The sequence below is a fragment of the Neopelma chrysocephalum genome, unplaced genomic scaffold, assembly GCF_003984885.1.
Source record: "Neopelma chrysocephalum unplaced genomic scaffold, ASM398488v2 Primary Assembly neopelma1_60, whole genome shotgun sequence".
Taxonomy (NCBI): Eukaryota; Metazoa; Chordata; class Aves; order Passeriformes; family Pipridae; genus Neopelma; species Neopelma chrysocephalum.
The window spans coordinates 11,649,657-11,662,828 of NW_020897715.1; the positions used below are offsets into that span (position 1 = coordinate 11,649,657).

General features: G+C 37.4%; 1 protein-coding gene across 3 annotated transcripts in view; it reads right to left on the bottom strand.

Moving 5' to 3' along the window:
- The window catches only part of CFAP44 (cilia and flagella associated protein 44), a 42,952-nt gene that overhangs the window by 23,571 nt on the left and 6,209 nt on the right, over window positions 1–13,172 (bottom strand). Inside the window, exons 3-14 of one of the 3 annotated variants that reach the window (XM_027681125.1) lie at window positions 12,856–13,024; window positions 11,657–11,819; window positions 10,536–10,638; window positions 10,001–10,217; window positions 8,421–8,535; window positions 7,713–7,877; window positions 6,604–6,759; window positions 5,923–5,970; window positions 4,753–4,852; window positions 3,377–3,471; window positions 1,224–1,433; window positions 178–288 (exon numbers count right to left, since the gene is read on the bottom strand). In XM_027681125.1, coding sequence (XP_027536926.1) covers window positions 178–288; window positions 1,224–1,433; window positions 3,377–3,471; window positions 4,753–4,852; window positions 5,923–5,970; window positions 6,604–6,759; window positions 7,713–7,877; window positions 8,421–8,535; window positions 10,001–10,217; window positions 10,536–10,638; window positions 11,657–11,819; window positions 12,856–13,024 — 1,652 coding nt within the window. Of the gene's footprint in view, window positions 1–177; window positions 289–1,223; window positions 1,434–3,376; window positions 3,472–4,752; window positions 4,853–5,922; window positions 5,971–6,603; window positions 6,760–7,712; window positions 7,878–8,420; window positions 8,536–10,000; window positions 10,218–10,535; window positions 10,639–11,656; window positions 11,820–12,855; window positions 13,034–13,172 lie in introns of all 3 variants that reach the window. The other 2 variants (XM_027681124.1, XM_027681127.1) reach the window with 2 other exon arrangements.

Consider the following 13,172-nt stretch of genomic DNA (forward strand, 5'->3'; position numbering starts at 1 on the left):
AGAATCTATCTTTCATGTTGAAGCAGCATGATGAACAAAGTAGCTAAATATCTTTTGCATTTTCTATAGAGAACACAGCTAGAGTCATGGATCTTCATCTATTTTCATTGCAAGTTCTTTTCGAAATTATATTTTAACACTGTAGGGAAGGAAAGAAAGCAAACATGCAATACTCACATGAGAAGGTGGAGACCACTGTAATGCCTGTACAGGCCCAGGGACACAGATAAATCCAACTGGCTTGTATTCATCTTTAGCAGCAAAAAAGAAAACTGTTTTGTCCTTACTCTGAAGGAAAAAAAAAAAAACAAAAAAGGAAGATGACAACTGAATCAAAGCTGACCAAAAATTCAAAAGACTGTAAGCATTTTGTGACAGAAACACATACTTCCATTTTTTTTGTTACAGGTGCCTTGGTACTCAGAGTTGGATTTCCATGATGATTACTGTGAGGAAATAAAAATCCTGCCTATGTTGCTCCAGGGCTGTGAATGCACCCATAGCCCTTAATTGCTCTCATGGGCCTTCTCTGGCATCCCCAGCCACGTGCTTTCTGGCCGTTCATTGCTCTGGGAGTTCCTTTAAAGCTCAGGCTCAGGCCCGATTTTTCAGATAAGACAGCACAAGCTGATTTCCCCAGATAACAAGAAAATCCAGAACTGGTGCACAGCATAATTCATGGCAGCTTAAATCCTGCATTAAGTGAAATGCACGGCAATTCAGATCAAGGAACATGTAACTGCAAATGCACTGATCATGGCTGAGGACCAGCTTTTAAAAAGAGAGACCACATTAACTTGAAATCATCTCAAAGACTACCAGGCATACTGACAAACCGACTGGTTGACCCTGTGGTAAGGCCAAGCAGTGCTGGGTAGCAGCAGGAGCGCTGCCAAGGTGGTGTATAAAAGGACTTGCTTTTACTAATTCCAAGATCCTGCTAAACTAATTCCAAAATGAACCAAATCCATCTTCAAAGGGGATTACAGAATTCACACTAAACAGTCCAGTAATTCACAAAATGAATTGTGTGAATTGCATGGTTGCTTTCCTTCAGAAAAACAGATGTGAGTGCAAACAGATCCTTCTCCCAGCAGTGCAGAGAACTACAACAAGGAATCAACAGCAGTAACAGAAGTATAACTGTATTGTCGGTGAACAAACTTTACCTTGTCTCTTTAAACAATCTCTACATAAAAATAACCAAAAGAAATTATACACACCCCTGTGGCAAACACATCTCCATTTCGTTCATATGCCAAGGCTGTAACTGCAGCAGAATGAGGTTTGAAAGCCTGTTTCAGATTTATCTCTGCCTTCTCTGCACTGGCCTGTTCTGCACGACCAGGCAGTAGTTTGGGATCATAAACTTCAATTATGCGGACAACACCATCTTCAAACCCCACAGCAATTAGACCTCCTGCAGGATTTACCTTTAAGTGAAATGAAGAAAAAAAATCACAGTGTACATCTGAGACCTTAGAAGAATCCATATGTCACATGCTCTTGTGTTTATCTGTAACTTACATACAAGTGTTGCTGAAGCACAAAGAACATTTCATACATGGGAAATGTTGTTTATTCTCTCTAATACACTACTATAAAGGAAGGGAGAGGATTGGGAGTTATTTTTTGGGTTGAATTGTGTTTTGGTTTTTTTTAACTGGTAACGTCATTGAGACTGGAAATATTAATGAGGATGCGGTTGTAATGTCTGAGGAAGAGGTAATTCATACTGACATAAAGATATATGAGTAGCTTCTTACGGAAAAGACCTGGAACTCAAAACGGAATTATTATATTACTCTGAATATAATATTGAGCATCAAATATAGGTATGATTTTTGAAGAGGTGAGGGGACAGGCATGGGTCTGGCTGACTTCATGTAAAGTACAAGTGTTAACAGGGACAGCTACTTGAGATGGAAAATAGGAGTTTTTACCATAAGTCCTGTAGGTAAGCCAATTGCTACCAATTAAGACATTTGAATTGTGAGAGAGAAAGGTTAGCAGAAACAGGCCTGTGTTTTAGCTGGATATAGCTGGACCTGCAGATTTAGCTGATATTAGCCATACATGATAGTGCCTTAAAGTCATTCACAAGCTGAGCCAGCTCCAGATATGGCACACTAGAAATGAGACCAGAAGCAGAATTGCTGTGTGAAGAGGTAAATGTAAATGGATAAGCTTTATCCATTTGTCCAGATCCTGCTGAATGGCAGCACAACCCTTTGGAGCATCAGCCACTCCTCTGGGTCTCATATCATCTGCAAAGTTGCTGAGGGTGCATTCTGTTCCAGAGTCCAGGTAACTAATGAAGAATATTATCACCCATAGTGACCCCTAGGGAACACTGCTAAAGACTTGCCTCCAGCTGGATTTTGTGCTACTGATGCATCCCTTGGGGCCTGGCCATTTAGGCAGTTTTAAATCCATGTCACTGTTCACTTATCTAATATGTACATTGCTAGCGTGCCTATGAGGACATTATGGTATACAGATGCTCCAAAGTATGCTGGATTAAACTTTCTTAGATTAATAGCACAGATTTTCAGATACATTTGAGCACCTTAAGCTGGGTGTAAGTATCTAATGGGATTTTAAATGCAGTTAGGTAGACTAAGTACCCTTTGTTTCTCAGACTGTGTTTGTTAACAACTTTCATAAAACTGAACTGAGTCAGTTTTGTGATGCTGTACAATTTATTGTGGCAGATAGCTTACCTCTTGAATGTATAGGTCATCACTTAACAGCATCCCTGAAAGGCTGCATGGCCAGAATTGTATTTAAAAAGCACTCTCCCAGTGTAACCCTCACCTTAGAAATTCAAGTAAGTACTTTCCTCCTAAACTTGCTTATAATTAATCCACCAGGCTTGCTACATTTCCTCAAGAACATAACTAGACACTATTTTAATTAAAATTAGCAAATATGTCTAAAAGCGATAGACTCCACACTCCACAAATGATCAGTTCTGGCAACAGTTTTTTATGATTTATCTCCAAATGTTTGTGGATTGTCTGGGCTGTCATTTCAAAATGTGTTGACTAACTCGTGTTAATTGACAATTACTCTGCGTGGGTTAAATAGAAGCTGTCAGTCTATAAACTAAGACTATTTTCCACACTGAAATCTGATTTTACAATCTCAGGAAGACACAAAGTAGGATACCTGATAATCCATAGTAAAGCCAAACTGTACACATGCTACATACATACATACTACTCCACAAAATTATATACATACTACTACAGTACATTCCATCATAGCCTAACAGTGACCTCTTTCATGTCTTGTTTGGTGAGCAGCTTTCTTGATGCTGGCAGGCTCATAGGCCCCTTTATGAATTTTTGTTAATATGCTAGCAAAAACTCACAACGTATGGTGCCCATGTCAGTGCTGTTCCTCCTTGTTTAAACTTAATTTTAGTCAGTTCAATGTGGCTGCTGAAATCATAGATACGGACTGACCCTGTGTGGAAATAAGACAGTAAGATTTTCTTTCTTGCAATATCACTTTCTGTATAACTTACAGTATCACACATGTTAGGATTTATGGAGAACTGTCTATTTATTTGAATTAAAATCTGGATAGAATGTATTTTTTCTCTTTTGAGTAACAAAATGCCTGCCTGGAAAGACATGACCGATGGTTATAGAGTACCATAGCTAGCATGGTCTTCATGAACAAAACATATTCTTTCTTCACTCTTTAACTTACACAGAAACAAGAGTTGTCAAGGTTAAGGATTGTAATAAGAAGTTCCATGCTGACCATCCACATGTAATTTTCAAGTAAGCACAGAACTGTGGCATACTGTAAGGAGTATCTGTACTGACAACATAGGAAAAGATGATATGCTACTACTTGGGATTGCCTAGGGAGGAAAACATTTAAAGGGAGGAAAACATTTAAATTAATGAAAATGGGACATTGTCCACAGAAGATCCAGTTTCACCAGAGGTAAAATTAACAGATTCGCAGGCACACATTTTGGTTTGCATAAAATTCCATTCCAGCTGGCATATATCCAAAGTGTCATTTGCTCAACTGGTAGGAGTTTGTCTTCAGGCTAGAAGACATTGCATTGTAAAATACAGACAAATTACAAGATACTACTAACAAAAATTGAATTAAAAGACCTTGTAGCATTTTCTGAGCATTGTAAATGACATTGATGACATTGTTAATGTTCTGGCCAGTTGTTCTTCTTTCAAAGCACAAAAAAAGCTAACAGTGAGAGGCCTAAATGGCAATATTTATACAAGTTAAATAACTATGTCTATAATTACATGTTATCTGTTGTTGAGAGCATAATAGTTACTGCATTTTCTAAGAAAGACACAAATATTAATATTCACAATGGCTCACACAATGTTAGAGGTGTATGTAATCCTTTACAAAACAAAAATCCCAACACTTATCAATCCAGAGTCTTGAATACAAGTGCTGTTATTCAAACCAGATGTCTCAGATTTTCAGATGTTCCTTCAGAACAAACAGAATTTACAGTGTTTCCTATTAAAAACATCTGTTGTTAAAATCCCGCGTTTTTAGGATGAAGCGGTCTTAGTGAATTGTTTCAAAACATTAATGATTTATTTGCTTCAACTATTAAAGAACTGTGTGGAAAGTATTTGCAAGAGCAAATACACAACTTCAGTATAAAACAGAACAGTTCCAAACCAAGCATCACTGCTCTTCAAAACCAAGAATGACAGTGGTATGAGAGGAAAGAAACAGTGCACTTACGGTCAAGAGCTGTGGTGGCCATAAGGTATGTAATGGGAGAGACACTAATGGCCTCAACCCTCCCAGAGTGAAAGGTACACAGGCACTCTGGATCATGGGTCTGCAGTGCAAAACAGAAGAAGAGAAATTCTGCTACATTCTACAGTTGCACTTACAAGGCAGTACCGGTCATTTCTGGCAAACCTGGAAAATCTAGACAGATGCTCTTTGTGTGAACAAAATCTGGCAAGCACAAGATACCTATATGCAATTCCCTTTATTTTATTTAAATGTTCATAAGAAGATCATGAGCAAAATTAGCACAGGAACATTTTGTTAATTTAAAAAGTCCATCATTTTCTATGTGAATATGAAGTGGAATGCCTTCTGTTAAGTGGTTTCAGGCTTGGAATTAATGTTTTAAACAATAAGCTGTTGCTCTGAAGGCAAAGAAAATGCTCTCAAGTTTGAGCTTATGCTGCCTGGGAAATCATTCATCATCCAAGGAATTCTAGGTTTTGCTATACATTTTTTACATTAGTTTCTATAGTTTGGTTTGTAAGTCTTTATTTACCATAAAATTCTTTGAATACATTTTACTTTTCACAACAGAATTTTATTCCACTCACGGGGTTGCTCCTGTTTACTTTAATATGCTCTGGAGCAAAAATTAAATGCCCCCTTTTTTCACCCGTGTCACCTACTTCTCCATCAAAAACATCTCCAGCAGTAACACTGGTTTCCAGTTAAATATAACTAAAACATGTCAAGTGTGTTTCATCTTCTTGTTTTTTCGAGTTCTTTCTGTCATTTAGAGACAACAATAAGGATCGTTTCAAACACCTATTTAGATAGGCTATATCAACAGCCCTTCATTTCCTGCATCCATGCAACTTTCAGTTAGCAGTTTATGCGAATAAAACTTCTTTAAAGTAGCTTGAATTTGGCAGCCAAAATTTCAGGAATCAAAAATCAAATTACTCTTTATAATCCTGCACAATCCTTATAATCAATTACACTTGAAATTTTTAATGAAAAAAACATGTTTCAATGCTAAAATTTTCAACTGAGCAACTTCATAAAACACAAATTTTATTGCAGATGCAATCAGTATATTTAAAGGATGCAATAGGATATGGTCCCTATTACAAAGGAACTGAAAAAATCAGAAGAAAGAAAGAACAAGCTTACCATATTTGAAAAAGTCAAATCCAGCTTCCAGATTTTTCCATTTGTATCCTACAGAAGGAAAAACAAAACATGTAAATTGAATATTTTCAGACTCAATTTAGAAATAAAACTGTACACTTAAAAATTCCTTAACAAATATCATTGTGAAACAGAAATGACTAAATGTTGGTCCTATGCATCCCATCCATCAGATCAGGGTAATAGAACTTAAACAATACTTTTTGGCATTCTTTTATTCTTATGCAGTTCCAGCTCTGAAAGCTAGAGTCTCACATGTTACTATACACTAAAAACCCAGCACAGCATAACATAGCATAATTCAGCTGGGAGGGACACGCCAGGATCATCTAGTCCAACTACATGGCCACTTCAGGGCTGACCAAAAGTTAAAGCATATTGTTAAGGGCACCGTTCTCTTAAATGCCTCTTAAACACTGACAGGCTTGGAACATAAACCACCTCTTTAGGAAGCCTGTTTCAGTGTTTGAAATAATAAAATTACATATCTGGGGGGAGAGAGAGACTGAGAGAGAGAGAGAGAATTTTCTATATATCCAGAAGAAGATTGAACTCTAGCAAAAAGAAATGCACTGATTTGTAATGGACTCCTGCTGTTACTTAACATCACCTCCCCCATTCTGCGTTCCTCCACAGAGATATATGCACTTGAGTGTATCTTACCTGAGCATACCAAACAGTCTGCCCCTGGTCCTGAACTTTTGACATGAAATTCAGGCTGACATTCTTGCCAACACAAAGTTCATTCATAGGCTCCACTTCCAGCAACCCTGTCTCATCCACAGAATCAGCACCATCTATTATCTCAAAGTTCCACACCTTTGTGGAATTGGAAGCATTTAAAAAAAAACAAAAACCAAAACACTTTTTTTGTAAGGCCAGGTTGTTTTCATACACAATTGATACAGAAATTCAAAATTATAAGAAAGCAAAATCACTGCTTTGAATGTAACTTAGAACAGTGATAGTAGCTTAAATTCAGCCCTGGCCCTAGCAGAGCTAGGGCAGCTTCAGAACTATAGAGAGTAAATTATATGTGTGGGCTCTCGGTGTTGCTGAGGCAGCACAAAAGAATGGGAAATATAACACATGCATGTTCTGCTCTGTGGGATAAGGACAGCATGTTTATAATCAAGTGAATTTTCCTAATGGGGTAATACCAATTTATAAAACACAACAACAACAATAAAAACTCTAGGGCGTTTGAAACCCTCCACTGTCTATAACAGTCAGTTTCCCATTGATTATCTGGGTCATTTCACACACCAGCAGAAGACCCATCATGTCTTCCCTTAAAGAGCAGGCAAAGAAAATTGTTAGTTAATTTCTGTGTATTTTTAACTTTAATAATCTGAGCTTTCAAATACTCAGAAAATTAATTTCAAATATTCCTGTAGTTTATTATTTATTTCCTAAATAACACCACATGTATCAATAGTCCTGAAAATTTTAAAGAATGACAAAAACTACACATGAAAAAAATGTTAGAATGCAGGCAAGAACAAAGCTGTTAGAAAACAGCTGAAAATCACTTTGGTTTACTAAAGTAAAAGGTGATTTATTTATTATTTTTAAACGGGGAACACTTTGTGAATGCTGTTCAATTCAAACATACACTGTGGAGATGTGCTCCTATTTTGTTTGTTTTAAAAATTCATTTTCAGAAACTACACTTCAAAATTTACTCCAAAAACCTGGCAAAGGAAATATGTAACCTTTACCTGTTGACCATATATTTGCATACCTAAAGGTAGAGCAGAAGGAAAACTCACCCGAATGAACCCATCTTTTCCAACACTGATAAGTTCTCCCTCCTCAAGAACTAACTGGGTGACAGGGCCATGGTGACAGGGCTGGCGTTCCTCTCGACAGAGCTCTACTTTAATGAGGCCCCCTTCCCAAAGCAGCAAGTTGCCCCACTCAGTTCCTGAGACAACCTTCAATGCAAATGAAGATAAGCACATAAGCATGTGCACTTAATTGTGCAGAAATACTGGCAAGAACCCAGTTAACATTTGTGCCTTCCTTCCATGAAAGCATTAAATCAATAGCAATGTACAGATATTCGCAAGAGAGAATGTAAGGGGTGAGAAGGTTCAACCTTTCAGCAATGTGACATAATTTGCATGCACTGAAATGGTTAAAGATTAGGACTAACAGTCTTTGTATTTCTGTAAACGAATGTTTTCAGTACCTCATTAGAAGACCCTCTGCTCTAAGCCAACAGAGATCTTTAGTCTGTGAATTACAACACTAACCGTATTTTTCAATTATTATAAACCCAGACAGGTTTGGGGTTAATTAATGCCAATATTATATGATCAAAACAAGGGTCTAATATTATATTATCATCAAGGCTCTAATTCAAATCACTTTGAATCAAATAGTAATTCTCCAATTTATGTAGTAAACTTTATATCAAAACCTAAGAGGGAACATAAAATCTTTTCTTTTTCTTTTTGTCATTTTTTCTTACTTACCTTCCCATCGGGGAGCTCCACAAAACCTAAAATGTCGGACACTGCTGTTTTTCCAAACCTGCCCAAAGCTCCTTGTAATTTGAGACCAGTTAATGTGAGAGCCATCTTCCAGAACCTGAGTATAGAAAAAATATCCCTCTCTGATATAAGATTTCTTACACACTCTCCAGTCCCTCTTAGACGTTTCAATACTGTTACTAGGGCTGTTCATTTATTTATATTTTTCACAGGAAAACTTGTGTTTTTTCTTTTGAAAATGAAATAAAGCTTTGTAACTACTAACTAATATTTCCCTATATAATGCCTATGAAAAAGCTAGGAAGAGCATTTGGAATGGGCAGAATGAAGATTAAATTACAATTTAAAATTAAGAAGTGTAAAATCAACTGCTATATCTTTCCAGCTACAACCCATACATATAGTTAGGGATACCTATTTTATTCTTGCTGTCTCCACTGTATGATGCTCAGCCTTGTAAATCTAAGGGACTAAGGTCTTCACTGAATGTCATACAAGTACTCTTGTGGACTTGAACTGTACTATAAAATCTTACCAAGCCAAAGGTTTTATCCTAGGTCTTAATAGTTCTTTTTTTAAGTTACTGTATTACAGAAAAATTAACATCTACTGCAATTAGGGATGGTACACTGTGTGTGCAGAAGACATTACCTTTAAGATAGTGTTGGAAATTAAAATTTGAGACTACATTTGGGTGAAAGGTCATGTTTATCATGTCATAAAAGCTGTGTCAGAGTTTATTCATAGCATTTTAGCTCAAAAGAAAGTTTACAGGAGAGTTTGTCTTGTCAGATTTCCAGAAATAATGCATTCTAAACCACATTTGCTCTGGGTCTAAATAAGTAATTTGCTATTGCAGACCCACCTTGCAATCCCAGATTTTGATATTGATCCAATTCCGCTGTTAAAATTCCAAGAAACTTTAGATGCATTACAATTTTAAAGTTATCATTTTTATTACAATAGAACCCCATTCATATCTTAAGTCTCTGCTGTGTTAACATTGAATACTAGATAAATACAGAACACAAAACTAGAGCTTAAAGTTCTTGTTTATTTTTTATTACAAAAGGATCCATGAACTTACCAGAGAAGGGAAGAATATCTTTGGTAAGCCTTCCTTGGAGGCTTTTGGTGGGATCAGAGGGTTTCTGATCGTTGACTTGGCAACCAGCTCTAATGGCTGCCCAAACAGCAGATGACTTTGCAAAAGGTAGAAAGCCCAGAAGGCACAGAAGGCATATATGCTATGTTACCAGCTAGAAGACATGTATATATAAATATTTTTATTACTTCTCCCCAGTGTTTGTTGAAATTACAAGAATGGAGCCAGTGGTACTGACACTTAACATCAAGCATCATCCTTTTTGGACACTGAAGGTGTTAAAAGGTTTGTTTGACTGGCTGAAGGATTTGAACTTCCCCATTTTTGTAATTGTAATGCTCAGGTAAAATAACATTCCTCATTGGTCCATGTTTGCCAATGATACATTCCCGTTAGTCACCTTCTATCTATTATGACTTCAGAGGTGATATGTATTAATCCTAATCAGTAAACTTACTTGATGTGTCCTGATCCAGATGTAGTTAGATGCTCTTCATTCTCAGCAGAAAATCTGACCTTGTAAACATCCTGTGCAAAAGCTTTTGACCTCAACACAATCTCTTCTTGTTTCCAGTCCCAGATAGTCAGCATGTAGTCAGGGCTGCTCCCAACAGTGGCCAACAAAGTGCCAGCACGGTTGAAATCACCAAAAACGTAGGCTTTCTCTGTTCCACCTGAAGAAATGTACAACCTCAATATATATGCAAAGGAAAGAGGTAGAAACAATATGAAAATCTACTCAGAAGGAGCTCAACTTTCACTGCAATTATTTTTTTCAATAGTTAATAGCTCTTGGTTGGCTATCTCTACCAAATAAAAGTTTCCTCCCATACAATAATGAAGAAGCTTGAAACCAGTGTTTTCTATTTTTGCTGTGAAGGATTTAAACATTGTATTTCCTTCTAAACTTCAAGTGACCCACTACTCCATCTGCTGAGATCTACAAACACTAGCCCGTCTGTGTAAAATGAAAACAGAACTTTTTACACTACCTTGAAGTATTCTGTAGGGCCTCAGTGAAGGATATTTGTAGATGATAAGGTTTGGCTTCGTTCCTTTTTCTCCTACTGCAAAGTACTGCTTAGTAGGGTGTGCCTTGAAAAAGCAAAAGTCCTGTTGCATGCTGTAATGACACCTTTGTCTCTATCCTGCTAGTTATTGAGTTATTGTATTTTCTCACTTAGTAGTCAAAACATACTGCCATAAATACTAGATTGCATTTTTCTGTGCATTTATTCTGAACAACTGCTAATCTATTGCTCAATATAAGAACGAAGCCACTATGCACACAAAATGGTGTATTGCACATATATTCAGAACCATGACAAACTGTGAAATAACTTGCTTTATGATGCATTCTTTTACTATTCCTACCTCACTCAACCCTCGCTAGCTAATCTTTCCATAGTAGCATTTGTATCAGCAGCCATTTACTTCTGCAGCCATCAACTTCAGCAGACAGCTGCAGAAAAGCCATCCTGAATGACACTATTCTGAAGATGTAAAAATGTACACTTATTCCCCAGAAAAGACTGCTTACAATGAAGCAGAACAGTCTGAGGCTGGTAGTGTGAAAGCCTTGCTCATGTGAAATAAAACTGAGAGATGGCAGAGCTTTCACAGGGGAAGGTGCTTCAAATTCAGAGACAGCATTTGAAAGTTCAAGCTCTTGGTAAGTTCACTAGAGTGAAACCAGATACTTTTTCTCTTCACTTGTGTAGGAACTTGATTTTCTAAATTTTAATACTAGTATCACTATGACTAGGACAGATTAAGTGTTAAATTAGGAGCCAAAAGGTTTAAACAAGAAATTAAATTAATTAAAATGAAATCAATTTTATTTTATTAATTAAAATTAATCCCAGCTGGCACTTGTCAGTCTTTTTAGGTACCTGAGCCTAGGATTGAGGTGTGCAGATAGTTATCCTCTGCCAATTATATTGATGGGACGAGTAGCCTACACTGCATGGTTCACACACTCCTCTAATCAATACTATACTTTCTTACATATATGCATGTGCAGCTGTAGAAATCTCCCATATCTGGCAACCAAGCAAACATTTTTTTTCCTAGAAAGTGACCAGCATTCTAAAGCAAGAAACAAGAGCCATACTGCGATAAATCCAATTCCACCACCACTGCTGCTCCGGAGATATCTCTGAGATTTAGTTTTCAGATCCTGGATCACCACCTGGTTCCCTGCTATATACAGCAGTTTTTGGCTATCCATCATCTGCAGGTTTACGGTTCTGGTGGACTCATATCCAAAAGAACATCTGGGAACAGTCCAATAAGGAAAAGATTAGACACTGCCTTTCTAGAAAAGTTTACTAAGTGGATAGGAATGCTTAAACCGAAACTGAAATGGGAATACTGAAACTAGTGACTAAAAGCCTGATGGCAGGAGATAGTTTTCTTCAGTATACGGTGAAAAAATATATCAAGCCTCTATAAGTGAGAGGAAGGCACAAGTGAAGGCCTTCTAAAGTTCACATTCCATTCTTTCATCTCCACCACAGGCCACACCTCTTGCTTCTCCTGGATCCTTTGGAGCTGCAAGGAATTCATATTCTATCCGTGTTCTCTTTTCAAACAAATGTGAGAGATTTGCATCAGATTACCAGAAACTGTTCTACAAACAGAGAGAGCAAACCAAGAGATCAAATCAAGGCAGCTTTCAAGCTCACTTCTTAAACATTTATAGGCAGATGTAGACAAGGGAAAATCCAGTCTTCAACAGCAACTGAACTATGTTTGCAGAGAAAACCACCAGCACATACAGAAGTCACGTATCATACCCTACTTGACCATACCTAGCACAGTATTGTAGCTCTTAATTGATGGGCATCATTTCCTTCATTCTACCAGTTTAAATCTTCTGAGCACCAGACTACAAATCTACCTGGTTTCTTTCCCACTTCCCCCTTAGTAGTTCTGTGAGGAACTATGAGCTACACAACAGCTCTTCTGCCCTCCCCTCAGTTTCTTGTGTGGCTACACAGAAAGGGAGAGCTTTGCAGTGGACATTCTTATGCTAGTCTTCTGCCTGGTCACATTAGCTTGTCCATGATCTAGTTCTACAGGAGTACGTATGATAGTAAGCACTTTGTCTAGTAAGAAATGTTTATGAGGTCAAGACAATGTTTAAGATTAAATTCACCCAGAACCATAACTGGTCAGGATTCTTACCTGTGTCTCAACGAAAGGCCACTAATGCCACATAGGCTATTTCAAACTTGACAAATACAATTTTAAGAGCACATATTAAATATCATTAGCTTTGAATTTGCACAAACTCAACAGAAAGGATACTTAAGAGTAAGGAGGTTAGTGGGTATCTCAGAGTCTGCAGTGACAAATGGTCGTGAACGTATATCTTCATAATTATAGCAGAAGGTTTCCGAGAGTTTCCTTTTCACCTCCTCAGGCTTTTCTTGTTTTTCCGAGGGTACTTCACTCTTCTCCTGGTCTTCTGACTCACCTTTGGCATCTCAGAAGTGGGAACATAATGGAAATTTATATTCACCATAAATTTTACGTTCCTTGCTGATATTTGCACCTAACCTCAAAAGGGGAGGAGTCACACACCCTTTGCCTTCTTTGACAGAGTACCAAGTACTTCATGGCTC